Here is a 27,774-nt window from a genome sequence, read left to right as displayed (position 1 = left end):
GCTAAAATAACAGGATATCTGTTCACCTAAATTTTCTAAAGGATATGAAGTCTAACTCAAATGAATGTCATCATTTAGTGATGTCAATCCTGATTTGTCCGAAATCCAAATACTTTATGAGGAACAGACATATGAGGCAAAAATCTGGACATCTGAGATGCTGGAAAAGTGAGTGCAAATATAAGGGATTGTGTTACACTGTCTTCCTGACGGCACTTAAGATCTTTAAGGCTTTGAAAGACAGCAAAAAATTAGTTACATACTCACCCATAACTCTGCATCTGTGTTTGTTTCGTCCTTCCTCAAATGATGGGGTCATGGATTCGACATGTGATCCACCCTCAGCCACTCTATTGGATTTTAAGCTCTGTAGCTTGAGCTCTGCCCCTTTCCCATAATCCTCTCTTCTCCTAAGATACCGCAGATCAAGTTTACCCTGTATTCAATTAACAACAATACAAAGTAGTATCAGCTACTAACAATTTCTAAGGCAAAGTAGAAATGTTTAAGAAAACACTGAAGAGAGTTTCTAGAATCCATACAGCAAGACCATTAAGGAATATCCCCTTAGGGCACATTAGGGTAACAAGCACTGCAGCATGGAAAGTTGAGGAAGGACGAAAACAGGCAACACTGATTCAGAGCTATGGTAAGGGTTGCCACCTTTTCAAATGCCCAAAGTGGGACATGTTCTGTAGAAATGTCAGATTTTTCAGGACAAAACATACCTACAGCTGTGCATAGTACAGAACTTTACTTTTTTTGCACAAATAAAAGCTTATTCTAGTAACATTTGAATTGCTTATGCTACTTCACATAACATATAGAAGTTTCATATATAAAATAACTGTTTTATGCAACTATTAAAGAAAACTTAGGAAATATTTTTGTCCTGAAATCTCAGACATTTGCTATTTTTTTCGCAGGACACAACTGCCTAAAGAGGGACTGTCCCTCGCAAAGTGGGACAGGTGATTACCCTAGTTATGGTGAGTACATAACTATAATATCTGATGTTATCTTTTTCGTCCGTTCCTCATCTGATGGGACAGAGTCCCCAGCTCGAGTACTCTTGGGTGGTCAACAAGAAAGCTATTCCAGAGTACAGTGCAGCTGCTCTTTTCCTAGATAAAATGTCTAACTTGTAATGAGATCAGGAGCGGCCTTAGGTCAACTAGTGCCCTAGGCAAAAGGGCTCCATGCCCCCCCCCCAACCAACCAATGCCCTCATCCTGATCTACCTACACCCAATAAATACTGGAAAAGAGTCCCTGCTAGAGCAGCGACCTAGGTGGTTGCCTAGTTGGCCTACACCTAAGGGCGGCTATGAATAAGATATAAGGGTATGAGCACTGGACCATGTAGCAGCTGCAGAAATGTCATGTATGGAAGCTTTGCAGCAGAAAGCAGAAGATGCGGCCACAGCCTTGGTGGAATGAGCTTTAGGATGTTTGGGTAATGACAGCCCTTTAGTATTGTGAACAAATACAATTTAATCAGTCAGCCATCTATCTAAGGTTATTTTTGACACTGGTTTTCCCAATTTAGCTTTGGAAAAGGAGACAAACAGCTGTTCTAATTTCCTTTGATATTTAGTTCTGCAAATGTAAAATCTGAGGTGTCTATGCACATCTAATAAATGGAGCATGTATTCACCTTTGTCGGAAAATTTTGGGAAGGAAACTGGTAGATTAACAGTCTGATTAAGGTTAGCTTCTGAAACCACTCTAGGAAGAAAGGAAGAGTTAAGTCTGGAGGGATATTTCATCCTTATGAAAGATTAGATAAGGTGGCTGGGAAGAAAGTGCATGGAGTTCTAATACCTGTCGAGGCAATGTAATGGCAACCAAGAATTGTATTTTCCATGATAAATACTTCAACTCTGCTCTGGCTGCAGGCTCGAAGAGGGAGGAATCAAGGCTTGAATAATAAGTGTAAGGTCCAAAGGGGGGATAGGGTATTTAACAGGAGAATGCAGCAGGAGAGTGCCTATAAAAACTGCTTTGCACAATTTCAAGGAAGCCAGAGAAGAATTTTCAGAAGCATAGATATCCCCTGAACTTTCTGTATATTTGGATACAGTAGTATGCATCCTCATGCTCTATGAGCACATCTAATTCCTTAGCAGTGGTAGGATAGACTAAACTCTGACCATCCAGACCTTCGAATGCTTTAACTAGTGATTTAGACTGTTAAGATCCAAAATTGGTCTAATGTCCCCTGTCAAAAACACCTGACAGCAAGCCACTAAAAAGAATCTTGAGTAAGTTTCGGATCCTTGTTGGTCTGGGGAGAACGGATGGATGACTCAGCAGCTTTTTGATTTGTATGGCTGCTGCTTTCCTCTGACTGGATGGAACACTGAGGATTTTTTTTTATTGCATTTTGGGGGAAGAAGGGAAAATGATATGTAGTAACCTCTGGCTATTACAGTCTGCACCCAAGTGTCTTTAGTAATGGTTACCCAGGCTTGTGTGTGTAAAGATAAGCACCAACCCCCCCTCCCCCGACTGCCTCCAGAGAGCAGCAGTTGGGTAACTCCTCAGGGACACTGAAAAGTCTTCTTGTAGAAGGGTCCTCTAATGTTGCAGACCACCTCTGCAGTGTGGACGGCATCTTCCATTTAGAGTTCCCCTTCTGCTGCAAGTGGATCCAGCTTCACACGAGTCCTGGGGAGAACCTTGTGATTTTCTGAAGCACAAATTTTTGCCACCTCTCTGGTTTCAGGAGAAGGGCCTCTGAGGGGTAGAAAAACAGATTCAGACAGTGTCCTTCCACCCTATTCACTCCTGAAGAGAGTTTCCTTTAACTTGGAGCCAAACAATGCAGACGCATCAAAAGGCTCATTGATGAAAGACGACTTACAGGATTCTGCAAAATCACAATGGTGCATTCAGATGTGCCTCTTGTTATTCCTGAACCCCTCCAGCTGCTCCCTCTGAGGCATGAGAAATCAAACTCGAGGAAGCACCGGATAGGGACTGAAGAGTGGCCAGCTGCAAAGAAACAGTCCTTGTCCTCTGCAGACATACACCTGGAGAGGGTGTTGGAATATTCTTTGATCAATTCCCTCTGAAATCTCATCACATGTGCCAGACAAATCAGAGACCCAAGGGCAAATGTTGCTGAAGCACAGATATGCTTTCTATATCTGTCCAATGTCCTAGATTCTCTATTAGGGGAATGGACAATAAAACTCTTTTCTGCGAGGTCTTTCTTAGTGGCTGCTGCAACCATCATAGCATCCACTGGGATACCTTGTTCCAATGAGCCTTATCCTTGGGTGATACAGGGTACTTGTCAGGGTGTTTAGGAATGGCATCCATGACATCTGGATCCTTGCAGGCCTGGTGGGAGATAAGGTCTTCCATCTCATCCACCAGGGGGACTACCCAAGTTGTAGCGGAGACTGTTCTAAAATAAAAATATCAATAATGGTGAAAACAATACCCTCGGGTAAAGGATAGCAATACCAATGATGGTAAAGAAGAAAATACCAAAAGGTAATGAGAAAGCCTGTAAGAGCAGAAGGCCCCACAGAAAAAAAAAACTAACAGCTACGAAATTATCTAAAACTATATATATATATATATATATATATATATATATATATATATATATATATATATAATTGGCCCACTTTGAAATTCTGAAACTTCAAAACCTCACACATCACAATCTCGAGGTTCAGATGTTCGTAGTTTTGAAATCTCGAAAAAAAAAGAAACAAAACCATAAAACATTAGCAATTACATATGTTATAGGGAAGTTCTGGAGGTGAGTTTTTTCTTGTTTTGAGAGTTTTCATTAGAACAAAAAGTTTTGTAAAATGTGACATTGTTTCAAATGGAGATGACAAAAACAGATGCATTCAGATGCATTATGGATCAATCTGCCAAACATTAGTGGGCACATGTTAACACAAAAGCTGATAACAGACATTTATAAAAGCTATATAATAGGTGGGCATAACAATTTATCATAATGGCTGCATTGTTCATATGGTTTTGGAATGTGAATGGCCTTACACATATAAGCAAAAAGGTAGGAACACTGAACTGTATTAAGCAATGCAGAGTGCAAATAGCTATGCTACAGGAGACGTATATGGAAAGAAGTGAGCATGTGAGCTTGATAAAGAAAAGATTTCAGAATAGACATTCAGTAGAATATGAGGAACAACTGAAAACTGGGAGTAAATAATTCTAATTGCTAGAAGAGCTTTAACAGTGATAGAAGAGGGACAAATATAATGGTAGACTTGTGGTAGTAAGGTGCTACTGGCAAAGGAGGTGGATTATGCTGGCATATACTTCTATTCCACCCAAAACTGCTATTATGTAGCTTAAGAAAATTTTGGTTGAAATATTCAGTTTTCAGCAGGGAATACTACTTAAAGATTGGGACTGAAACTTGACTTGCAGCACTGAAGACACATATGGGGAGCCTAGAAGGGAAGGGAAAATATAATAGAGGGTTAGTTTCTAAAGAAATTTATGAAAATATTTAGTATGGCATATGTGAATTCAATAGTACGAACTAAGAATTTACAAATTATTCCCCAAGATACAATAACTGGGGGACACTAGACAAATTATATTTCACAGGAACCTGTGAATCTAATTGAAAAAAACTTCTAAACACATTCAATAACTATTTCAGATCATGCATCAACAATAACCAAGATAAACATGCAGGGTAAAAATGAGACACTGAACCTTCTCTACTGACCCGTTAAAAAAAGGAATTTCATAAATGGATAATGGAAATTATTTGAGAGTTGGACAAGATAAAACTACAGTTTAAAAATAGGTTAGAAATAAACGAAAAACAAATGTAGTTAAAAAGTACCAGGAATTATTTATATAAAGACTTACAAAGGTCAAAGTACTGCAGTTTTTGCTCAGGAAGATAGCAAATGTTGGAGGTGTAATTGAGAAGAAATAGGTAACCGGGAACATACGTTTTGGGATTGTAATGAGTTAGCACATTTTAAAAATTCCTTAAAGAGTACTCTATCACATATATTGGGTGTGCAAATGGCTGTAAGTAAGGAAATGATTCTTTTGAGCTCTGATACAGGATCTGAATTGTATAGACATAAGGCCTTACTAAGTTGAATTCTGCTGGCTGCCAAAAAAGCAATTACTGAAATCAAAGTCTACACCAATTGTATTTATGGTACTGAATATTACAAGAGAAAGGAAAACACTGGAATACAGATTTTTTTAGAAGAAGGGAAGGAGCACATTGCATAGGAAGTAAATGGAAATTGTGGGAACAATACATGCATAATAATGGTCAAGAGGAGGAGGAGGAGGAGGAGTGAGGTTTAGGGGAAGTCAATAATTCAGCAATGTTCTGCAATTCTGGAATGATGATAGCTAAGCATATATATATGTGATGTATATTGTATTTAATACAACAATTTTACTTTTTTTCTGTTAATGTATCTTTGCCTTTGTCTTAAGTGATAATTTAATAAAGGTGATTAAAAAAGAAAAGCAAAGAAAAAACTTAAAAGTACTGCAGAATAAAGAGAATCGCACAGAACAAGAAGAGGTGCAACTGTAGTGCACTAAAGAGAAAATAAGGGAGTAACTGGATAATATTCACATGTTTAGAAAGTCCGCTGTTAAGCAACTGTTTTATGATAATATCAGAGCACAAAAACTTTTAACACAATTGCACAGGCAGCAGAAAGGGTTATTGACAAACGTTGGGAGCCTGCAACAAGAAAGATAACTAGGGATCCTGTAGAGGTATTAGCGATATCTTGGAAATTTTATGAAAATTTGTATAAAACAGAGAAAAGTAGAAATCAAGAAAAACACAAATGGAAATATTTATGGAAGACCTAAGAGTACACCAAGGTTAGAGGCAGACGAGTCTCAACAATTAACAGTTAAGATAGGAGGAGATGAGATAAAAATGGTGCTGCATAATCAATCTGCAGGAAAGTCTCCAGGAACAGATGATATTATTGTGGAAGTTTGGAAGCTAGGAGGGAAGAAAGTGATAAAGATGTAAGATTTTAAAAGGAGGGAAAGCACCAATATCCTGGAAGAAAGCTGTGGTGGGTATAATAGCTAAAGATGGTAAGACCCATAAAGACATAGCTTCATATAGGCCCATTTAAATTTTAAACGAGGATATAAAGTGTTTTTGTCAATAACAGCTAAAAGAATGGAGAAAGTGTTTCCAAAATTGACAGATACAGATCAATGTTGTTTCGTGGAGGGGAGTCAAATATCAGACATTAACAAAACAATAATGATCCAGATGGAAGCAGAATGTAAGAAAATACTGCTATTACAGATGGGTCTTGATGCAGGGAAATCAAAGTTGAGATTTTTATGAGTAGGTCAATGGAAGTATTTGCATTTCCTGATAGAATAATAAGGTAAATTAGGAGGATACATGAGGGATTGCAGACAAAAATTACAGTGGGAGAGTTGTGTGTGTCTGAACAAAGAAACACGGCAGTGGTGTCCTCTTTCACCTTTATTTGAACTATATTTAGAGCCACTGGCAAAGAAAAAAAGGGATTCAGAAATTCAAGGATATAATTGGCATGGTAATCAAGAAAAGCTGGTTTTATTTCCAGATGATATTATTTTGTTCCTGATAAAATCAGAAAAAAAGACATTTCAGGAGAGTTTCAAGTCTTTTTGGAATATAAAAATAAATGAGTACAAAACAAAGCCTATAGCTATAAACTATGTACTCAGACATGAATTGGTTCAGCAATCCCCATATTTATGGGGGCATGATTAAATTAAGTATTTAGGAGTATGGTTAAAAAGGATTCTGTTATGGCAGCTACGGATATGTGGGAAGAGACTAAACAAAAGATAACCCAAAAACTGAGAAACTAGAAGCTCTTGTTCATGGATCTGGACAGCGAGACACAAGCAGTGAAAATGTTTTTCGCCCTTTAGTTTTATACATGTCAGGCATATTTTTATCAACCATAAGAAAAGTTGTGGATAGTAACTAACAGAGTTGAAGGATTTTATCTGGGAGAGGAAGAGGGCAAGGGTCAAGTGGGATAACTTGATCCTTCCAATAGGACGTTGTTTAGGATTACCTGATTTAAAGGGATATTTCAGAGCTAAACAGTTAAGGTTCACATACATACCACAACAGAAAGCAATAAATCAAAGAGGAAAGGGACGATGATGAAGCAGGGGGAATTCAAGAAATGAGAATGTGGGATTTTGGCTGCAGATCCTCAAGAATAACAGCCACACAGAATATTATATTCATAAGGTAGCAGAAAATATTCTAAAAACAAAGCCAAAATGGGGAAATGAGATTCTGCTGAATGGGATGACTGTAATTAGGGGTACACAGAGGATGCAAGAGGGAGGTGGAATTTACTGGAGAAAACTGACAACGGAACCAAGGTACTGGAAGCAAATAACTAGAGGGGGAAAAGTAACAAAATGGGAAGAGGCCAAGACGGCATTTGGACTGCAGGCTAGAGACTACCTTCCCTATCAGAGATTGATATCAGACTACAGGCAGAGAGAGAAGGGATAGGAGAATCCTAAGTGAAAGGCCTGCTCTGGTAGAGCTGTTAGTTAAATCTAGAACAGCTGCTGCTGTTAAAAAGTAATAATTAATAGAGCATATAAAATACTGCACAACTATAGGAATCAGAGGAGGTTAGAAAAGGTTGTTAAAAGAGACTGGATAAAGAATTTACAAGGAAGTAATTGGAGGACATATTTATGGCTCCCAAATGTACAACAAAGTCTAGAAGTTTTAGGATTTTTGCTGTGAAGTATTTGCACGGGTACTTTTATACTCCAAGCAGACTCCTAAGAATTTTTCCTCAGGTAGATGACAAATACTGGATGCAAGATTGGAAAGAGTCTAGAAAAATCTCCTCTCGACTACATATGCCAGACTTGCAAAATGTAAAAAAAAAATACAAAAAAAATTGTCAAAGTAAAAATGACTGGGATTATCAACATGCCAACATATATGAACAGTGACAGTTATGTCACAGTACTGCAGTTTTGAACTAAGGGACTGAAAAGCCTCTACATATAGAACTGATATGAGCAATGAAGGTTTGAGGATAATATAATTCAACTGTTGTGCGTACATATCATTCATACAGAGGTACAGTGCAATGTACGGACTCTATACATACCTTACAATGTAGGGTATGAATTTTTTTTATTGATTTTGCATCCTTAACAGCATGATGCATGCCTTCACACGGCTTCACATGACTAATATTATGCACTTGGTATGCCATGTATAGGTTTTAAAATGACATTCCTAATCAGAGCCACAACTTGGGTAGGGCAAAGGAGGTCCTGGGTGCAGGATGTGAATTCATGTAGATAAATCAATGGCAGTTCCGGCGAACATAAACTGAGAAATGTTTAACCAAAAGCACTTTTGGCAAAAGTTGAAAAAAGTATTTTTTTGCACAGAGCCAATCCCCCCTGCAACCTCATGTGGGAGGACACCCCCATACCCCTTGAACCTAAATATACATAATGCCTAGGTTGCATGACAGTGGAGAAAAGGTAACTACAGTGCTGCTGAAAGCACTTTCGGCTGAATATTACTGGTCGATTTATGTTCAACAGAGATGTCTCTGACAGAATGACATGTTCCAGTAGATTGTTAGGGGGCATGATCAGCAAGTGCCAATGGTGCACTGGTATTGCTCATTGAAGTTATGGCTTCATAAATGACTGCCGATACTGCATTCTCTGAAACACCAAGAATCCAGTGATTTAACTGCAGCAAGTAACTTGCTATATTTGCAGCAGCGACTAGCCTGCTATAGCTTCAGAGCAGAATATCTTTTCTGTATGGTCTTCAACTTTGAGACCCCTTGACCCCTCCCCCCAACTAGGTGACCTAGCTGACCTAGCTACGGTTCTGTTCCTAATAAATACTTTATAATGGCAGCATTTTTTTTTTCAAATTTCCTGTTAAAGGGATGTGGAAGAACTAAAACAGTGTACATTAAAATGTTTCATAAAAAGTTTTATATATATATATATATATATATATATTTTTTTTTTGCAGCCTCGAAAAAATTCACAGAAATTTAATCACACAGCCTACAAATCCATTTAATTAATCTGAGGTGGGTTTAGGATGAACTTCTAAATCAAATTAAATAAATTAAACTTCTAAATAAAGTCAATTCACAGACTATCAAAATGCCATTTGCTTTCTGACGTATTAAAAAAGGCAGGTAATTTATGAAGGCAAGTATTATGCCTAGCAGCAAGTTTCCCTACACCTTCACTGCTGTGAGAGTAGTAGCCCAACTTTTAAATTATATAATTATCTCCATACTAGGGAAAAAAACTTACTGCATTATTAAGGAATGAATGCTACACACGGTACTAGTTTCATAAAACACACTTCATGCTATGGAGATTACAAAAGATGACACTAAGCTGAATATACACCTAGAATTGGGACTGAGCAGACTATGGAGATTAGTCCCAATAAGAAAAGAAGAAATTAAAGTGAAAATATAAAAGTGGCAAGTAGGAAAGTTTCATGGGAGAGAGAGCATGCCTCTTCTTCTTTCGGCTGCTCCAGTTAGGGGTCGCCACAGCATATCAACTGTTTCCATTTCTTCCTGTCTTCCACATCTTGCTCTGTCACACCAACCACCTGCATGTCCTCTCTCACCACATCCATAAACCTTATCTTAGGCCTTCCTCTTTTCCTGTTACCTGGCAGCTTCATCCTTAGCATCTTTTTCCCCAATATACTCTGCATCCCTCCTCAGCACATGTCCAAACCAACGTAATCTTGCCTCTCTGGCTTTGTCTTCAAATCTTCCAACCTGGGCTAATCCTCTAATATACTTATTCCCAATCCTGCCCATCCTCGTCACACCCAGTGCAAATCTTAACATCTTCAACTCTGCCACGTCAAGCTCTGACTACTGCCTTTTTGTCAATGCCACTGTCTCCAACCCATATGACATAGCTGGTCTCACTACCCTCTTGTAGACCTTCCCTTTCACTCTTACTGGTACTCGTCTGTCACAAATCACTCCGGACACTCTTCTCCATCCACTCCATCCTGCCTGTACTCTCTTCTTCACCTCCCTTCCACACTCACCATTACTCTGAACTGTTGATCCCAAGTATTTAAACTCATCCACCTTCGCCATCTCTACTCCCCGCTTCCTCTCCATTCCTCTATCCTCTCTCTCATTCACACACATATATTCTGTCTTAGTCCTGCTGACCTTCATTCCTCTTCTCTTTAGAGCATATCTCCACCTCTCCAGGGTCTCTTCCACCTGTTCCCTACTCTCACTACAGATCACAATGTCCTCTACAAACATCATAGTCCACAGGGAGTCCTGTCTGAGCTCGTCTGTCAACTTGTCCACCACCATTGCAAATAAGAAAGGGCTCAGAGCTGATCCTTGATGTAATCCCACCTCCAACTTAAACGCATCCGTCACTCCCACCGTAAACCTCACTGCTGTCACACTACCCTCATACATATCCTATACCACTGTTACATATTTCTCTGACACTCCCGACTTCCTCATACAATACCACTCCTCTCTAGGCCTCTGGAATCTTGGAAATGAGAACAAAAGTTAGTAGAAGTTTGGCACATTTTAAGAGCTTACAGAAGTAAGGGTGCTTAACTCTTAGAAGAAAGAAATGCTTTGTTACATCAATGGGAGGGGAAGACTCCAAATTGACCAGCCATCTTACAGGGCAATACTGATCTAGAACCACAATTATAAATTAGTTATGGGTATATTGGCAGTCTAAACTGTAAAGATACTATCAGGTCTGATAAGCACAGATCGGGATTTGGAGGGTAATTAAACATATAACTTCATTTAAAAAATTTTAAATAAAACAAGTTGCTGAGGAAGAAGAAGATTACTACCAACTGTCAATCGGGATGTTATGAAAAACATATGATTGGGTTAACTAGGAGTATTTGGAAGTACTGATAGATAAATATGGGTTCCCTGAGAAACTGATACAGCTTATATTAATTATACATACAGAGATTCATCAGCAAACAAAATGGGGGGGTCCTTGGTTATCGTTATCTGCATTCTTATACACAGTGACAAGACACGGATGCCCGATGTCTCTGCTTTTACTTGCCTTATATTTAGATCCACTAGCCACAGAAATAGAATACTTGCAGAGCATGGGTATGACTCATTAGGAAAACAGATAAAAACTACATTATAAGCAGATACAGTACATCTTACCAACCTATAACTGGACATATCTATGCAAAGCTGATACTTAATTTCCAGCTTTTAATGGGTATGAAATTGATGAAGGGAAAACAAGGGCTCTTTCAATGAATCACACCCCAACACACACATTGTATTCCTTACCGTATCTACAGAGGCATACAAAGTAAAGTACTTAGGTGTGCAGCTGGCTGAACAGATGTCAAAAGAAATGTGAAAGTAATGAAGCAGCTTAAAGATCAGAGACCAATGGTAATGAACTTTGATCATAAGGTACCTGCTGTACAAATGTTTGTGGTTCCTTTGATTTTTATGCTGAGCAGGCTTTTTTGACTTCCCCTGAATAGGAATTAATATTAATTATGAAAAGGAAGATTCAACAGCTCATATGGGATGGAAAGCTTATAACAAAAACATGGGAAAAGTTAATGTCAGCTGAGATTAGGGAGAGGGGAAATTTGGAGTGCTAGACTTGCAGTTCTATAAGGCAACAAGATTAATATCTTTTTACTTTATTCAGTAACCAGTGTAAGGAAGATAAAGCAAAATAGTCAGAATGTCGCTGTCACAAGATATATTACCAAAATGGGAAAAATGACCGACCCTTCGGTCTCAACATGAATCAGGGAATGATAGGTCCACAGTGAGATTTACAACTGACAAAGCAAGGAAAGTACTGAAAGAAAAAACTAAAAAAAACTATGGAGGCATGAGATTTTACCAATGGGTATACGGAATGGAAACAAGCAGAGCAGGAGAAAGAACTATGTTAAGAGGGGAGAAAAGAAAAAAAGAGAAAGAAGATAGTGGGAACAATTAGAAACTGGGGAAAAACAAATCACCTGGAAGGATGCAAGGGAGAGATTTAACATCCAGTAAAGGGAGAGACTAGGGCCTCACAGAACCATTAAGACTGATTAGGGTTGTATAGGTTCATAGGTTGGTACTAGGCTATCGGCCCTAGGGCCTATACAAGCCTAGCCATAACAATTCCCTGGCTATTTCTTCCCACACTATTTACTTCCCTGAAACAGAACAAATGTGAACAACAGCGTGGCTATTTTTCTACTAGAACACACAACAGAAAAAAGCTATGTCAAGATAATACTCTAACAGCATAGAAAATTCTACAGAAGAAAAACACAAATCTGACCATGAAAAATGAATTAGTTGATCTCTGTTGGGAATGGTGGACTGAAGTATGCCTTGCACCAGAACATGCGACACAATCCAGAAAATTTACAATTTTTGCCTGGGAGTGCTTATACCATTAGTTTTACACACCAAGCAGATTACAAAAACTGCGCCCACAAGTTGTTATTGTGTGTTGGACATGTACTTAAAGGAAAACAGGGAATTAGGAACATTTTTTTCTAGTCATTATCAGAATTAGTGAAGTTTAAAAGGACTTTTCAAGAAATGCTTTAATAAGCAATTAGTACTAACAGAGTGGATATTCATGTTAAGCTAGGACTGAGGGTCAGACAAATTAAGGTATCAAAAAGCAGTACTCCGTTTACTTTTAATTATAGCAAAGACAGCAATAACAAGAAGGTGGAAGTCTAAATTAGAGGCAAACTGTAAGAAAATCAGACACATGTTGGATGAAACACCAATAAGGGAACACAAAGTTTAGGAAATAAAAAAAAATCAATAAATGGCTCCAACACAAAGATAAAGCAAGAGAACAGTCAGAAATTACAAGGGCTCGAAGTCTCTTGTCAGCAGGTCAAGTGAACATGGCCAAAATTAAATGTGAAAGATACATGTTTGGATTTTGGGAAACTGTGCTTTAAAGAAAAGTTAAAATATGCAAATGGTACATAGTTTTTAATACAGTTCAGAAGATTTTAGATTGGTTAAGCACTTTGACAACTCTGTTATTTTTTTTTTAACAATAAAAGAGTAAACAGAAATACATAAGGCATTACGAATAATTTCTTTAGAAATTATTTGGAATCCTGTCATCTGGAACACATCTACAGTTACTACAGATCTACCAGTCTGAAAGTATCTCACTGTATGGGGCAGGACAACTAGTGCCCACACACGCTGAAATGAAAGACTGACATAAAACATCAAAATAGCACGCAGACATCATCTATAGAGGATCACTGCAGAGATGTAGCAGTGTTACCTCATGCTGGTATGTATCTCAGCCCAACAGTGCAGCTGTGATGTCTAGAGAGATCACCAACGAATACTTCTGGATGTTCATGCTGAGAATGCTTCTATGCAGGACTTTAAGATGGCTACTGCCCATTACAACACAAGGGCGGCCACAGTGGTGCAGCGGTTAGCATTGCCGCCTCACAACAAGAGGTTGTCCGGTTCGATCCTTGGCTGGGGTGCCTTCTGTGCGGAGTCTGCATGTCCCCCCTGTGGTTGTGTGGGTTTCCTCCGGGTGCTCCGGTTTCCTCCCACATCCCAAAGATGTAGGTGGATTGGACATACTAAATTGGCCCTAGGTGTGAGTGTGTGTGCCTTCTGTGGAAGGTTGTGTGCCGGGCTGGCAACTCGACACCATAAAACTCCACTGCCAATCATGAGCGGATGGTGATCCGCTGTGGCGACCCCTAACCAGGAAAAGCCGAAAGAAGAAGACAATGACTGCCCATTACAACACAACATGAGATGAACAGTTTTCATGTAGTCACTGATCGCAGTTTGCACAGCACATTATTAAAGTTTTACTCATACTCTTCATCATTCTTGCATGTGCATTGCCATCCTGACTCTGCAAGTACAATGTTCTTCTGCCCTTAACCATTTCTTGGTTGCAGACCGTAACCATCTGAAATGTCAGGACCCACTACAGCAAGTCACAAAATATGGAGACTGAATGGCCAAAAAAATGGACCTACATATACCATGTCCAAGATGATCATTTCTCAGTATATTCCTTTTTCTACAAGATAGGAATTCTTGGAGTTAACATATATAAAATCGGGGGGGGGGGGGGGTTGGGGGGTTGGGGTTGTCCACCTTGCAAAAAAAATATGAAGTTTAAAAGAGAACAATATTCAAGATTCACTCCTCCTGAGTTTAATGGTTTTTTTTTTTTTGGTATGTCACCACTCAACATTTCAAGTGCTGACATTTCATTGGGGAGTTTCTGCATACACAAAGTGGAAGGGGGTGTCACAAAATACTAAGGTGACGTGGCGTTTCAATACATCTGCACCCCCCCCCTCCTCCTAAGACAGAGCTGCTCTTAGCTGCTTTGGTCGTGGTGGTGTACTTAACCTCTTTACATGCTTCTAGTTTAACCTGCCATAAATCCTGCTCTGCAAAATAAAATGTATTTTGGGATACACAGTGTAAAGAAGATCAGAATCCCTTACACACCACCATAATAGAAGTCCCAGAGCACGATATGTGCTCTACTTTATTTCAGTAAATTGATTACATGATTACAGTAAATAAAAGATGGTAACAGATAAAGCAGATGCCAATCTACAAACTAATTACAACTGCTTTACAAACAAGCTTTAAGTTAATGAAGTTTCCATTTTGCAAATACAGCTTCCTTGCCTGGACAAATTAAAATATTTTCAAGTGTAAATAAATGTACTACCAACAATATATGAACGTGAGCAAATGCAGACATTTTTTCCCTCTACCATAACACAATCTAAAGAAAACAAATATGCGTTATACATTTTGAAAAGCCAAGTATTTTTTTTTTCAGCAAGCCAAATGGCACAATGGTTACCAAGTTGTTTAAGTTCACAAGTGTTTATACAGCATTTGGGCCATAAGGCCATCTAAACATGCTGAAACAGTCAATTCTGAGGAATGCACTTTGGCAGGCAACCAAATGTCTAACCTCTTTTTAAAAATAGGAAGAGAATCAGATTTCCTAATCTCCAGTGAGAGTCTATTCCACACTATGGAAATTAATTGAATTCTGTATTTAAGTCTCATAGCAGTTCCAACAATTTTAACTTTAAAAATACAGTTATTATGTGTTTCTTACGCTGCTGTTCATATTAATTTCAAACATAGCTTGAATCAGTTCACTAGAAAAACTTAAATCCAAAATGAATTTACCTCTTAAGGTATCTATAATGTATAGAATATAATTTTAGATTGACCCATCTCTCTACATAGAATTGTTCACTAAATACTCTAATTCTCTTACCAAATTTAAGTTGATCCTTTTCTAAATTTATCCAAATGATCCTTATATAAATACAAAAACACTATTATACTCCGGTAAAAGTCGAATACAAGTTTTGTATAATGCTGCTATATGCTGGTAATCTCTAACAGATTTTTAGCAATAAACCTAATTGTTTCATAGCTTTAACTGTAATTTCATTAAGATGTTTAGTTAATATCATGTCTGATGAAATATTCCTAAATCTCTATAATCTGAGACCTCAAGTAATTGGACATTATGTAGTAAAAGAGGTGGTGTTTTTTTTTTTTTTTTTTTGCAAAAATACATTCCACACTTGTGTACAAAACTTTATTCCCGTACTACTGGCCCAATTAGAGATTTCTATGTATTTAATAATGCTGTCATAATCACCAACTGAAGTAACAGCAAACTCCATCTTATAATCCACAGCATATATGTTCATCCAACCATATTTTATTACTGGAAAGTTACAAACACAACAATAAATAGCAGTTGACCCAACACAGAACACTGTGGAATCTCTTGCTGATACAAAACAGGGATCAAAAACATGACCCATAACTGAAACTACATGCCTCCTATCCAGTAACAACTCCACAACCCAGTTAATGAGCTAAGAATTAAATTATCTCTTAAAAGAGTATCGTACACTGCATTATGTGGGACTAGCAAAAGGCTTGCCCAGGTCTAAAAATATAACCACTGCAGACAGACCCAAATCAGCAGTCATAACATGGCCACTACATTAGACAAGATCTGTCAGCACTAAAGCCATGTCGATGTAAACCATGTAATTTATTTAAAACTCTGTCATGCATTATAAGTTCTGCAAGGCACCTTTCAAAACACTTCTGCAATACAGCAAGATGAAAATTATTCATATCCAAAGGCTTGCATTTTTTATGTACTGGGGTTACAGCTGATAATTTCCAAGAAGATGGCACAGTGCAAGAACTTAACAAAGAATTAAATATTACAGATAGAGGACTGACCAACTCATATTTTAAATTATTAAATAAAATTGGGAGAGTGCCATCTGGACCTGCAGAATTTTTATTCTGGAGCTTACTTAAGGCTATAACAATGTCATGCATAGAGATGTACGGGCAAGAAAAATCCTTTTGTATCTAATTTTGAAAATATAAATATATTATTACTAGTAGCAGTTGATATGCCTGAGAAATGTTTATTATAAGCAGTGAATACAAACATAGGACTAAACAAGTTAATGTCATCTAAATCAATACTTCAAATTGCATTCGGGTTCTTCCTATGAGAATTGATATATTATCGGTCAGAGTCAGTGTTATCTCACAGTCTGACTTCCTCTTGTTTATGTTACTCCACAATGCATTAGTCATTCTATTCATTTCTCTAAATGACTGTAGTTTAGACTGATTTTTTTTTCACTGCACAAGTAAGCAAAGCTTCCCCCAACATACAAGAAATGTAATAATGTCAACTACTAGCATTTTTTTAAGCCATACATTTATGGATGTACCCACAAGTACTACTGTAGCTCACACTATTTTACATACTAGCCTTTAACTCGAGAAATGGCACATCAGGTGTTTGAATTGTTTGTGCAAAACCTTCACTACAATGCAAGGAATATAACATGCAACAACGATGAGTCGCTTATAATGCATTACATGTATAAGGAAGGAAATACAAAAGGCCTAGGAACAATCAAGGGGGGGGTGCTCATACAGGAGCAATTACAGGTAATTTAGCTATAAACACTAATGAATGGACAGACCAACTCTGCATAAAGGGATAAAGCTGTATATACGCCTCAGATGGACAGAATTTGAATAGTGGCTCAGGTCCAGAAAAGCCAGCTGGGTGGAGAAATACACTGAGTGGTGAATGCCAGCTTGCCTACCCCAAAGCAGTGGGAGTGGTGGGGATCTGCTCAGCTGAATGCCTGCATCTAGCAGGAGGGCATGTAGGACATCAAAATGGCCAGGAAATGGGGATGTGGGCTTGGTAGTTCTCAGCTGGGCAGAGCAGCTCTCATCTCATTTGGATGGAAGCTCACCAATGCCCCTGCCTTTTGGTGACACAGGTGCACGTGCTGCCACCAGTGGCAGGGTTGGTGCCTTATCAGGAATGCCCTCACTGACAGGATGCTGTACCAGACTCAAATAACCTCATGACTTTCCAGGCTATCAACCCTCCCCCATGCTTGGGATATTTAGTTAGGGGGGATACACAGGACTCAAGTACTAATAATACTACGCTTGATAATTATCAAACATGAAAGAAAAAAGAATACAAAAAAAAAGTAATTAATGGTGTTCTTCTACATGGTACTTACACAAATTTAAGAACACAAACTAAAAATATGTAATATGTGACAGCATAAGTGGACTACACACTTCCTAATATCACTATTACTTCTAAATTAAAGGCATAGGTTCATAGGTTGGTACTAGGCTATCAGCCCTAGGGCCTATACAAGCCTAGCCATAACAATTCCCTGGCTATTTCTTCCCACACTATTTACTTCACAGGACCCCTGTCTAGCAGGGCGACTGATGTGATCCCTGGGGTGAATTTCCTTTCTACCATCCAATCGTCAAGGTTCCTTCTGAAGAGGGCCAAAGAGGCACTCTGCTTGACATGTATGGGCAATCTATTCCAGAGTCTGGGGAGTCTCTGGGTCAGGAACCCATCCCTCCAGCATGTTTTGTTTATTGTGATGACAAGGTTTAGATCCCTGCAGCGTGTGGTTCTGAGGGCTTGGGATTTCTTTAAGTGTAGCATGTCCAACAGCTCTGGGTTTGACATGGCCTTGTATGTTAAGCAGAGATCGCCTCTGAGTAGACGATATGCGACAGAGTATAGCTGGAGATTTTTAAGGCGGTCAGCGTAGGGCATCTGCTTTAGGCCTGTGATTCTTTTAGTAAGGTATTTCTGTGGCCTTTCCAGTTGTTGCAGATATCTTGAGAGGTGCATACCAAACAGGGCATTGTATTCTATAATGGGTCTAATGAGGGATGAGTACAGTGGGACAATGACCTCCTTTTTTCTGGATGAAAAGCCCTTAGTGATGAGGTGTGCCACATAGAAGGATTTCCTGACTGTTGTGGTGATATGGTTATCGAAGGTGAGACCACTGTCCACCTGTGTCCCTAAGTCTCTTATCACACTTTCGGTGTTTAGTGTACTGCCACCTATATGGTAATTCACAGATGCATGTTTTTTCCCAAAGGGGATAACTATACATTTCTTGGCATTGAGCTTGAGCCCATGGCTCTGGCACCAAGCATCTGTTTCTGTAAGGCCCTTTTGTAGAGTATCCACATCATTTGGGGATTCAATAATGGCTAGCAGTTTGCAGTCATCTGCGAACTTTATTAGCCAGAGTCCCTTAGTGCTGGCCTGTACTTCAGAGAAGTAGATGCCAAACAAGAGCGGTCCCAGGACTGAACCCTGAGGTACTCCACTTGTCACTTGTCTGGAGCTGGATTTGGAGTTGGCTACTTTTACAGTGTGGGTTCCATCAGTAAACCAGTTAGCAACCCATTGGGTGATGTAGGGATTAATGCCCAGCCTAGTAAGTTTATCTATGATTCCAGAGTGGGGGATGGTGTCAAAGGCCTTGGCAAGGTCTAGATAAGCTGTGTGGTCCACCTTACCCTTGTCAATGGCTCTGGAGACTGATTCAAAGTCAATCAGGTTCAGGAGACAAGATCGGCCCTTCACGAACCCAAACTGGGTGGGGTCCAGTGTTTGAAGGTTGCCAATGTCTTTGTTTATAAGTTCCATGACAATACGCACCATGGCCTTGCAGATAAGGCTCGTCAGACTGATGGGACAGTAGTTTCCGGGATCCAAGGTGGATCCCCCCTTGTGAAGTGGGATAACTGCAGCTCTGCGCCACTCAGTGGGCACGAAACCTGAGGTGAGGCTATGATTAAACATGACACTTAGGTGAGGTGCCAGTTCATATTGTAGTTCATGTAGTATACAGCCCGGGATGTCATCTGGTCCCATGGATGTTGTATTCTTAGCTTTGGAGAGTGCGTTTTTGACCTGTGTGGCCGTTATTACCGGAATTTGGCAATCTTCCGGTATTGAGATGGGCCATTTAGGGGGTGAGAGGGGGGTGAAGCTGGCACTGAATCGATCTGCCAGGATATTGGCAATATCCTTGGGATCAGTATATTTAATGCCATTCTGTTTTAGCTCAGAGCATATCTGAGCATTGCCATTTAGATTCTTGACATAGTTATAGAATGCCTTGTGGTTGTCTTTGGAATCTTTGGCAGTTTTATTTTCATAACTAGCTTTGGAGGATTTTATGAGGGATCTCAGTTTCTTACTGAGGCTGGTAAGGGAGTTTTTTGCATCCTGGGATTTTCCTCTTTTCTGCAACAGTTTCTTCCTTTTGTTGTAAAGTTTGTTTATGGCAGGGGACCACTAGATTGTCTTCCTTTTTTTGGATGAGAGCATCTTGGTTCTATTTGGGATGGCACGATTCATGCATGAGTGGATGTGCTCGTACAGTGCCTTAGTGTAGGATTCAGCAGTTGAAATTTCAGTTCCCGTCTGCATGGGTGTCATGAAGTGTCACTTCTGACTTGAGTAGCATGAAGCTGGCTTTGGAGAAGTTTTTTATGGAGGTTTCCTTACTGGGGGTGGGGGTGGGATGTGGATGTTAAGGGTGATTAGCTTATGGTCAGACCTGACTAACGAGGGGTGACCATAGGGATGGCGTATCGATTTCCCATGTTGATAATGACCAGGTCTAGGATATTGGAGCCCCTGGTGGGACTATGGATTAGGTGATCCAGGGCATTGGAATTTATGAATTCCAAGAACCGTTGGGCAAAGGTGTTGGTACATGAGTAGTTTTCCCAGTTAATGGCAGGGTAGTTAAAATCACCCAGTGTTAGGGTGTTTGGTTCTATCTTAATATTTTCCAGTATGTTTAGAAAGGTGTAGTGAGAATCTTGGGGTATGGTGGGGGATCTGTAGCAAGCTACAATTTGGATTGCAGTCTTACCTAGTGTTAGTTGCACCTGGAGAATTTCAGACGCATTGTGTTGGGCAACTAGCCTGGTGGTGTGAATATCCTTGGTGAATATTGGCACTCCTCCACCTTTAGTGTTTCGGTCCTGGTTTGGTGACTGAAAAGTGTGGTAAAAGTTGTAGCCTGGTATTGCAGGGGTGCTCTCTGGAGCCTTGAACCAGGTCTCAGTTACTGCATAGATATCGATGTTCTCCATTTTTAGGAGTGCCTCGAGAGAGTACATTTTGAGGTTTAGACTTCTAGCATTGAGTAGTAGTGTATGTTTGTTGAGAACAGAAAGGACTGGTGGGATTGCATTTACAGCTTACCAGCAACAGACAAAAGGAAATGATCTTTTATACTTTTGTTCTGACAAACTAAAATTCAGAAAATGGACGCAGCAGTGGCTCTCCCTACTCAAAATCCTGTTCAGGCAAGAGATTTGCAAGAGAAAAAAAAATCATAGCAGCAATCAAAAACACCAGCAGAAAAATATGTTTATTACTCTAAAGTCAATGTAGCACTCAGTAATGTATTGCATTTTCAACCTGTGTCAAAATTGGAAAGCTGCTGCTGCAAAAAAAGCTAAACTGAGAACTACTTCAAAAATGTCTTACTTCTGCTTCTACGAGGCGGTTGATAATTGTCTCCAAGGTTTCATTTTGATAACACTTCAGTACTCCTTCAAAATACTGTGAACGGTGACACAGCCCCTTTGTGACGGACACATTAAGATTATTGTAAGACTTCTCAGCTGCAAGATTCTGTATGTAATAAAAAGAAATAGAAAATAAAACAGTCAAGTTGACTTCATTATTGTAATACAAGACTGAACTGGCTGGTGAGAAAGACACACCTAAAAAATAATTCTTACAAGTAATAAACTGTATACACATTTTCAGATAAAACAGTAGAGCACAAATAAGAAAAAAACAAACATAAAAACTCAAAAAAGTGCTTTCACAATGTTTAGTTATGTATGAATGTTTATATTAGAGCTTTGTTAGCAATTTAATGATCTTATTTTAAGCTGAGACACTGCAACAGTACTGATTTACACAGGAGTTTCTATCAACTAGACATTAAGAAACAACCTTCAGTTCACCTTATGGTTCGTGTATTTGTTGGTGCAGCAAGACACTCCCCGGCATTCTTTCTAGTCTTTTCCTGTCACCCATGCACTGTTGCAGGAAAAAACTTTATAATATAAAGCAAACAATAGACATAACTAGCACTAGCACCCACCATTTAGAAGCTAATAGTTTATAAAAAAAATGGCAAGTCCCTAGGACTTTGGCATGAAGTCTTGTAAGGGGACAATACACAATACCACTCATAATGGCAGTTAATTGGTTCTTAGAGTCACTGCCAGTTTTCTGCATAAAAAGAAGGACAATTAAGATGAAGCACAAACACACTTCCATGCGTCCAGTGTTCCCCAAACACAGTCACTCACAGATTTTATTAGGCAGGTACGGAATGGAATCAGACTGCCAAGCTTTTCTTCTGCATTGTACATATATGCACACACACACAAATACAGAGTATCCACACCTATGAGCAATTCTGACATGACAATCCTATTGCAGCACTGCCTCTGAGATGTGAGAGGAAACCAGGGTACGGGGGGAAACTAAGTTAGACACATGGAAGACATGCAGATTATGCACAGAAAGTACTCCTGCTGAAAATTGAACCACAGAACTTTCTGCAATGAGACGACAATGCAACTTCACTGTGGCACTGTGATGCTTGAATATATTTTAAAGTAAATAACTTAACATTCTATCACATTAGATGCGTGGTTTGGCAAAACAGGATCATGGGGTAATTCTGGTGCCAGGGTATTTAATGAAGCATTAAACCAGGGAATAAAAATGACAGAGAAGTCAAGAGTGTGACATACGGAGAGGAAAGAAGCAGAACTGGTTGTTAACAGATTCAGAGGAGACAGAGGATACAAACGATCGGAGTGGATGAAGGACTTCAAGCAATATACAGTAGTGATAAATATGACACAGACATTAAAAGGTGAAGGCCATCAAGTTGAAGTGAAAGGAACGAAAAATACAAGAAGAGGATGGTCAAATGATAAAGGATAATGCAGATAGGCTCAGCACTGAAACGTTGAAGGTAATTACAGAACAGACTGCACAAATGGAGGAGACACAAAGCACCAGAAGAATCATTTGAAGGAAACAGAAGACACTAACAGAAGCAAGTTGAAAAAAATGGTTTACTATACAGCATTCACAGGCTTAAGTAGTTCTAACTGTACTACAAAGTGCTATCAAGCAATCTGAAAGAAAAACACCAGTCCTCCTGACAGGGACCCCTCTATATGTACTACTAGCGACAAAACAAACAAAAAAAAACCCTTCCGTCATCAATACATCAATGCAGGACTGTAAACTAAACATGCAATGATGTGATGGAAAGGAAAGTCAGATAGTATAACAAAGAAATGCTCTTACATATCTTACATTTGTTGACTCATGCTGAAACTGCACATTTTTCCTTGCATACCAGCTGCTGGAAAACAACAGTCATGTACTTAATCATGTACCAAGCTGCTCAAAAAGAACAGTCTGACACATTGCATATTTTCTTACAAACTTAAGCTGCTGGAAAAGAATGAAGAGTAGTTATGAAGTACATGACTGCTGTTTTCCAGCAGCTGGTATGTGAGGAAAAAAACATACATTTTACTTTTGCATGATCACACACATACATATTCTGCTTATGAGGGGCTCAGGCAACATGCAAATAAAGTGTGTGGGGCCCTCACAAAAGGTTACAAGAGTAGTGAAGAGCTGTGTGTATGAACAGGTGGAGACAAGTGGAGGTGGGTGGGAGAAAAGCATAACAGATTCAGGGAGACACAGCAAGGTAAAGTGTTTGGAGCTGTGATGCAGAACTGAGAAAAGAGAGTCGAAGTCTGTAGATCATTTATAAGTTAGGGGAGATGACCATAATGAAAAGTTTTGAGACACTGCAACAGGAATATAAACTGAAGAAAGAAACTTGTTGACATACAAGGGGGTTGGATGAGGGAGCTACAAAAGAAAGGGAAACAAGTGGAAAAGGTAGCATAAAAGTGATTGCAAAGGTACACTGGGAAAACAGTCTGAAAGGCAATATATACAATGGTGGGGGAAAGAATACAAATTATGGAAGAAATGAGAAATGTGGGAAGAAATACAGAAAATGGGAAAAGAACTACAAAGAGTAACTCCAGTTTTAGACTTAAATTGGAGATAACTGCACAAGTGGTACAGGACAGACGAAAAAGTCAGACGAGTGTCACAGATGTGGAGAAGCAGAAGATGACAATGCGCACTTTGGTGATTTTTACAAGGCAGTGCAAAAGAACTGACAGAGATGTTTGGACAGAGATTAATAGTAAAGAAGTTGAGAAAACTTTGGTGTTATGCCTGCATGGAATAGAACAACATATGAAAAGTATGACACTGGAAGGAAAGAAGAAAGGCTTGGCTCCAAAAACACACCCCGGGAAGGAGTGGACGGTAAACTATGGGTACAGAAGACAGATAACATTAATCCAGCAACTATTCTCATTAAAGACCTAAAACTGAGATGGAGTGGGAAGGACAAGAAAAAGAGAGAACCAATTTAGTGGCAGGGGAGTATATGCATTACAGTGCAAGGCACAGCAATTAAGGATAGAAAGGAAATGAAGGGAAGTCAGTTAGCAGAAAGGGAAATTAAAGAGTGAGATACAAGGAGAATAGGAGAATTAGATGGACTTAAAAGAATAACAGATTAACATACAGGGAGAAAATGGAATTATTTTTTCACACAAGACTTAAAGGACAATGGAAAAAAAAATGAAGTCATGTTCTTACCATGATGTTCCATCTGTGTTGTCCAACGTCATTCCATTAACCTGAGTGACTTTGTTGCAATGCTCGGAACCAACCAGCCACCTTCTCACAGCTCGAAATTCCCTCATACCTACCCATAATGCCTGCTCCCCCACATTCCCCTCAGATTGAAACTCAACCAAGGAATAGAATTTACAGAAACTTCTACTAGGCTTCCCGAATAAACTTTGGATAGGGGGATGAGGGCAGGAAGATTAATGGAATGAAATTGGGCAACACAGATGGAACATTATGGTAAGAAAAGTACAGTTGTGTACACTTACCATAAAAGTAGATGTTCGAGTGTATTCACTGTTGCAGTCATCCCACTTGGGTTATCTGCCTGCAGGTAGCCCTCAGTTTGCCCAAATACCAGAGACTTACTATTTCTGCATCGGTTGCTGTCGCTTCATTACTGACGTCAGGTAATCAGGGGTATAAAAACAGGTAGCCGACACCATTACATCAGTTTTTCTTGCCCCAAATGTCAGGAGCCCCACAAATAGGGAGCAAAGTTAGGGTGGGAAAACCACCAGTAAAAAGTAAATACCAATAACCCAGTAAGGAGTGAGTAACAAACATCAAGAGGAGAGAGACAAGGGGGCTGGAGGGTGGGAAACCAGGACTGCAACAGTGACTACACTAGAACATCTACATTTATGGTAAGTGTACACAACTGTACTATTTTCTTCGTGTTTCACTGTTGCAGTCGTCACACTTGGGTTAATTCCCAAAGCTGAAGAAAGGGTGGAGGCAGTCAAGAGAGTATGGGTTGGCTAGTATGCCCTGCAGGATTGCTGTTGCAAAACCCGCCCTGGATTTGGAAAAGATAGGTAGGTGGTAAATGCTTGGTGAAGGTGTGTACAGAACTCCAGGTAGCATCTTCCAGAATGTCCCTGGTACGGACTCAACTGAGGAATGCTGTGGAGGTAGACGTTGCCCTAGTGGAATGCATTCTGACCCCCTGATGGGGTTGGTTTCCCATGGTGTTTGTAGCAGAAATGGATACAGTGTGCTAGCCATTTGGAAATTGTTTTGAAATGGCCTTGCCCTCTGCCCCTGGAGCAAAACTGACTAGTAACTGGTCAGATTTCCTGAAGGCTTTAGTCCTATCCAGGTAGAGTCTGAGCTGCCTGTGCACGTCCAAGGAGTGCAGGATCCTTTCCCCTTTATTTTGAGGATTAGGGAAGAAGGTTGGCAAATGGATAGATTGGTTGAGACCCCACTGGACACCACTTTTGGCATAAAATAAAAGAAGGGTTAGTCCTGAGGGAGACCCTGTCAGCATGAAAAACAATGACGGGTTTCACAGCCATATGTGCTTGTAGCTCAGACACTCTTCTAGCTGAAGTGATGGCCAGAAGAAAGGCTGTTTTCCAAGAGAGGAATTTTAACTCTGCTGATGCTGCAGGCTCAAAGGGGGGTAGTGTGAGCTTTTACAGTACAAAGTTAAGGTCCCAAGCAGGGGTAGATGCTCTCCTTGGTGGTCTTAGGTTGTTTGCCCCTCTCAGGAACTCCTTGAAAGGGTGAGAGAAGAGAGGTGGCTCAGTGTTGTAATGAGCCAAGATGGCAGAGGCATGGATCTTAATAGGGGAAGGATAGGCCTCTGTGGAGTAGATATGCTAGGTAATCCAGGATTAGAGGTAAGGAGGGCAGTGCTGTGTCCTCTCCTTTAGATTGAAAACAGGAACAATACATTTTTTCCACTTATCAGCATAGGACTTCCTTATACTGGGTCTTCTGGCTTCAAGAATGATGTTCAGCACTTGCTTGAAGGAATAAGCCAGGCTGCAAGATTCAGGGTTTGCAGTTGCGGATGCAGGATCTGTCCCTCCTGCTGGGTGAAGAGGGTTGGGATCTGGGGCAGGTGCCAGGGTGGCACCGGTGACAGACTGCGCAGTAGTGGGTACCAGTGCTGGCGTGGCCATTCTGGGGCAATCAGGATTGCCCTTGGTCTGTCCCGTCTTATCTTGAATAATATTCTTGTGAGAAGAGGCAGAGGGGGAATGCATAGATTGAGAGGTTTACCTACTGGAAGGAAAGATCATCCACTTTCCAAGCCCTACTGTGAGGTGTCCTGGTGCAGAATTTGCTAAGCCGGTGATTGCAGTTGGTGGCAAAAAGGTCCACCTCTGGAGTCCGCCATTTCAGGGTTAGAAGGCTGAAGGTGCTTGGGTCTAATAGCCACTCGTGTGGGTCTAGTAGATATCTGCTTAAGTTGTCTGCCCGAGAGTTTTGTTTGCCTGGCAGGAATTGATCTTGCAGATGAATCTGCATGTCGAAGGCCGTGTTCCACAGGGCCATGGCCAGCCTGCAGAATGGGTAAGAGTGGGCTCTCCCATGCTTGTTGACATACCACATAACTGTGGTGTTTGTCTGTTTTTACTAGCAGGGGTCCTGGTGAGAGTAGGGATTTGAAAGCTGTCGGAGTGTGCTCAACAGCTAGCATCTGTTTTTTGGTTGTTGTGCAGATGAATTTGACTTGGGCTCCAGTTGCCCTGTATGCATTTGTCGTCCAGAGGTACCCCTCAGGCATAGTCTGATGCGTCTGTGGTTAGAGTCTGGGCGGCGTGGGGTTAAGTAAAGGGTAGTTTCTTGTGGTTGCATGCTTCTGCCCACCAAAAAAACTCTGTTCTTAGACAAGGTATGATAGGTATGACTGTTTCCAGATCCTGAGAATGTTGGCACCGAAGACTTTTCAAGTACCATTGAAGTTTCCTCATATGCAGTCTGGCATATGGAATCAGCAGAATGCACGAAGCCATGAACCCTAGGGCCTGCAAGATTTTCCTTGTGGATAGCTGGGTTCTGGTGGGCATTTGAGTGAAGTAGACTGTCAGATAGGTTTGTATTTCTGGAGTAAGGAATGCCATCTGAGATGCTGTATCTAAGCTTGCTCCCAGGAATACAATCTTTTGACTGGGGACTAGTTTTGACATCTTTTCATTGATAGTGTACCCCAGGGAGGTTAGAAGGTTCTTTACATATGTCAGGTGCTGCAACAGCTTTTCCTGACTGTCTGCCTGAATCAGGCAATCATCCAAGCATAGGTAAATTTGAATCTTTCTCTGTCTGCACTAGGCAATGGCTGAAGCCAGGAATTTTGTGAAGACTCTGGGAGCAGTGGATAAGCCAAAAGGAAGTGCAGAGAAAGTACAGTTGTGTACACTTACCATAAATGTAGATGTTCGAGTGTATTCACTGTTGCAGTCATTACAATTGGGTTATCCTGCTGGCAGGCTACCCTCAGTCGGCCTGAATTCCAAAGTCTAGGTCCGGCATCGGTTGCTGTTGCCTCTTCCCTGACGTCAGTGCGCCAGGGGTATAAAAGATGCAGCCCACGCCATTTTCTTCAGTTTTTCTTGCCCCAGATGTCAGGTGCCCCCCAAAAGGGTAGGCTAAAAATTTGTCAATAAAACATGCATGCACCAAAGTATATATTTTGCCTTCATCTACAAGCAAATACACCACATAGGTTGTATAT

At 40.1% G+C, this 27,774-nt stretch overlaps 1 protein-coding gene across 2 annotated transcripts in view; it reads right to left on the bottom strand.

The window, feature by feature from the left end:
- The window catches only part of PRKAG1 (protein kinase AMP-activated non-catalytic subunit gamma 1), a 525,734-nt gene that overhangs the window by 58,230 nt on the left and 439,730 nt on the right, over positions 1 to 27,774 (bottom strand). For both annotated transcript variants that reach the window (XM_044083782.1, XM_044083783.1), the window contains exon 11: positions 21,024 to 21,170. In XM_044083782.1, coding sequence (XP_043939717.1) covers positions 21,024 to 21,170 — 147 coding nt within the window. The remainder of the gene's footprint in view (positions 1 to 21,023; positions 21,171 to 27,774) is intronic.

The sequence above is a fragment of the Protopterus annectens genome, chromosome 9.part0, assembly GCF_019279795.1.
Source record: "Protopterus annectens isolate FY-2018-M chromosome 9.part0, PAN1.0, whole genome shotgun sequence".
NCBI lineage: Eukaryota > Metazoa > Chordata > Ceratodontiformes > Protopteridae > Protopterus > Protopterus annectens.
This window is presented reverse-complemented; position numbering and strand designations above follow the sequence as displayed.